At 60.0% G+C, this 2259-nt stretch overlaps 1 protein-coding gene across 1 annotated transcript in view; it reads right to left on the bottom strand.

The window, feature by feature from the left end:
- Window positions 1-341: 341 nt before the first annotated feature.
- Window positions 342-2259, bottom strand: part of Smim24 (small integral membrane protein 24) — a 4029-nt gene continuing 2111 nt past the window's right edge. The window contains exons 2-4 of the mRNA XM_010635100.1: window positions 1894-2083; window positions 1577-1639; window positions 342-741 (exon numbers count right to left, since the gene is read on the bottom strand). Of these exons, the coding sequence (XP_010633402.1) occupies window positions 636-741; window positions 1577-1639; window positions 1894-2083 (359 nt within the window). The 3' untranslated portion in view covers window positions 342-635. The remainder of the gene's footprint in view (window positions 742-1576; window positions 1640-1893; window positions 2084-2259) is intronic.

The raw sequence follows: 2259 nt of genomic DNA, 5'->3' as shown, positions 1-2259 counted from the left end.
GGGCTCAAAGTCCAGGGCTCAGAGCAGCAAAACAAGATGAGCACCACGAGTGCACAATGTGCCCAGCCTGGCAACCTGGGCAGTGCAAAGTGTGAGCCTTCCTCCTGGCCAGGCATCGCCGACCGCTGGCGGCTGCCACCAGGGCGAAGCTGAGCACTGAAAGATACAACAGGAGCCCTTCCAAAAAGCTCCCATTGTGGAGTGTGGTGCTGCACACTTTTCATCCAACCACCCGGGAGGCTGAGGCAGGAGGGTCACTGAGAGTTCAAGGGCAGCCTGGACTACATGGCCAGACCTTGTTCCTCGCCGCCCCCGCAAAAAATGCTGAATAAATAAAGAGCTCAGGCTGATTTTTTTACTGGGGCCCTCAACAGTGAGACTTTGGCCGATGTGGCCCTAAGGCTGCACGAGGCAGGCACCTTCTCGCCAAAAGGGATCATGCAGAGGGAAAATGAATCTGGCCGAGCTAAACTGTGGGGACCGGCAGCTCCTTCAGGCAGGGTTGCTCTCCCAGCAGAACCACCAGCAGGACCAGGTCCCAGAGAACCCTGCCCTGAGGGCTCCAAAATCGGACCCCACTTGGCACTGCTGCCTCCAAGCTTGGGGTGCTGCTCCCTGGGTGAGAAAGGACGCCTTCACATGCTGGTCTTGATCTCATAGTCTGCGGGTTCTTTCTCTTCCAGCTCCAATCCCAAATTGCGCTCTCCTTCTTTCTTTTTATTCTCCTTCTTGCTTTCTTTCCTGCAGGGACACAGGCCCCAGGCCGTAACACACGTAGTCGCTTCTACTGCGTGGGCGGAGAGGCCGCCGAGAGTCCTGCCCACAAAGGCAGAGGACTACAGAGCGGATGGGCGGGCAGGTGGAGAGATGGACGGGCCGGAGAGAGCCCAGTTAGCAGTGCCGATGGGCTCCGGTCCTCGGCTCATCTGGGGAGCAGGAACCCACTTCACCCGGGCTGAGCAGGACCTTCAAGCCCCCCCCCAGCACAGCTCAGCCTCCACTGCAAGTCCCAGGCGGGCCTTGTCCCAGCCCTACCTTTCTCCTCCGTCCAAGCTTTGGGCTGCAGCAGAACCCCCAGCCGTGACCGCACCCCCAGGTCCTCCCTGCGTCCTCAGCAGACACAGAGAAGGAGAGAGCCTGCCCCGCGCCACGGTCTTGTCCAGGGGGTACCGAGGGCCCACTGTGCCCCAACCAAGCTAGTGCTTGCATGCTGGAAGCCCCTATCTAGTGCGTGGACGTCCGTGAGTAACTAGGCACATTTCAGCTGGTGGCTAAGTGTGAAGAAAAGATGTGGGTCTGGTGCCAGGGAAGGAAGGCTGCTGGGCAGAGAGGCCCTCTGTGGGGACCAAAGTCCTAAGCAGAGCCTGAAGGAGGAGAAGGAGCCAGCCAGAAGGCAGAGTGAAAAGAAAGGGGTAATCAGTGGGAACCGCACGTGCAAAGGTCCGGGGGCAGACCAGCATTGGAGGTGATGGGAGTCAGCAACAGGTCATCTGTGCAACCCACCCCCCATCATAAAGAAGGGGCCCCTCAGTCCCCTGACACCATACGTATCTACACGTAATCAGATGGACAGTACCTCGGGCCCATGGTCTCGTAAGGGTTGGGCTGTATTCTCATGGTGGTCTCCTCATCCTCGGCTCTGCAGATGGAGACAGGGCCATGAGACTGGGGAAAGGGCAAGGAGGTAAGCATAGGCCGGGCCTCGGTTTACCCCACAGGTGCTCATGAACTCCGGAAAGCAGGGTGGGCTGCCTGGCTCTTGGACAGGTGCGGGCCCAAGGTATAAGAAGGAGCAGGAAAAGGAGCTGACCTTTGGCAGGGGTGACCCAGGAAGGAAGAGGGGGCGGCCTGGATGGGACGGGAGCAGGGCTTCCGGTGGAGCGGGGTCCCCACCTGGCTTTGGAGCACCAGATGCGGTTGGCCAACAAGAGCACGAAGACGATGAACAGGAACACCACGACCGCCGTCAGGCCCACCAGCCACGGTTTCAGGTGACGTTCTGTGGCTGCCAAGGGTGGGGTGGGGCTCAGAGATAGGGGAGAGGGACAAGGGTCCTGGGGAGACCCAGGACGGAGAGCGAGACCTCAGAGACTCCCTAGAGAGAAGGGGTCTTGGTTTGGGGAGCTTGGAGAAGGTGGGGCTTATAAAGGAGGCGGGGATCCGAAGGGCGGGGCCTAGAGGGCCTGACTTACAAAGGAAGGGCACAGAGGGGCTGGGGGAAGGGTTAGGGAGGGGCTTGTAAAGGAGGCGGGGCCGAGA

Source organism: Fukomys damarensis, unplaced genomic scaffold (genome assembly GCF_012274545.1).
Source record: "Fukomys damarensis isolate Sample0158 unplaced genomic scaffold, DMR_v1.0_HiC HiC_scaffold_37, whole genome shotgun sequence".
Lineage (NCBI taxonomy): Eukaryota > Metazoa > Chordata > Mammalia > Rodentia > Bathyergidae > Fukomys > Fukomys damarensis.
This window is presented reverse-complemented; position numbering and strand designations above follow the sequence as displayed.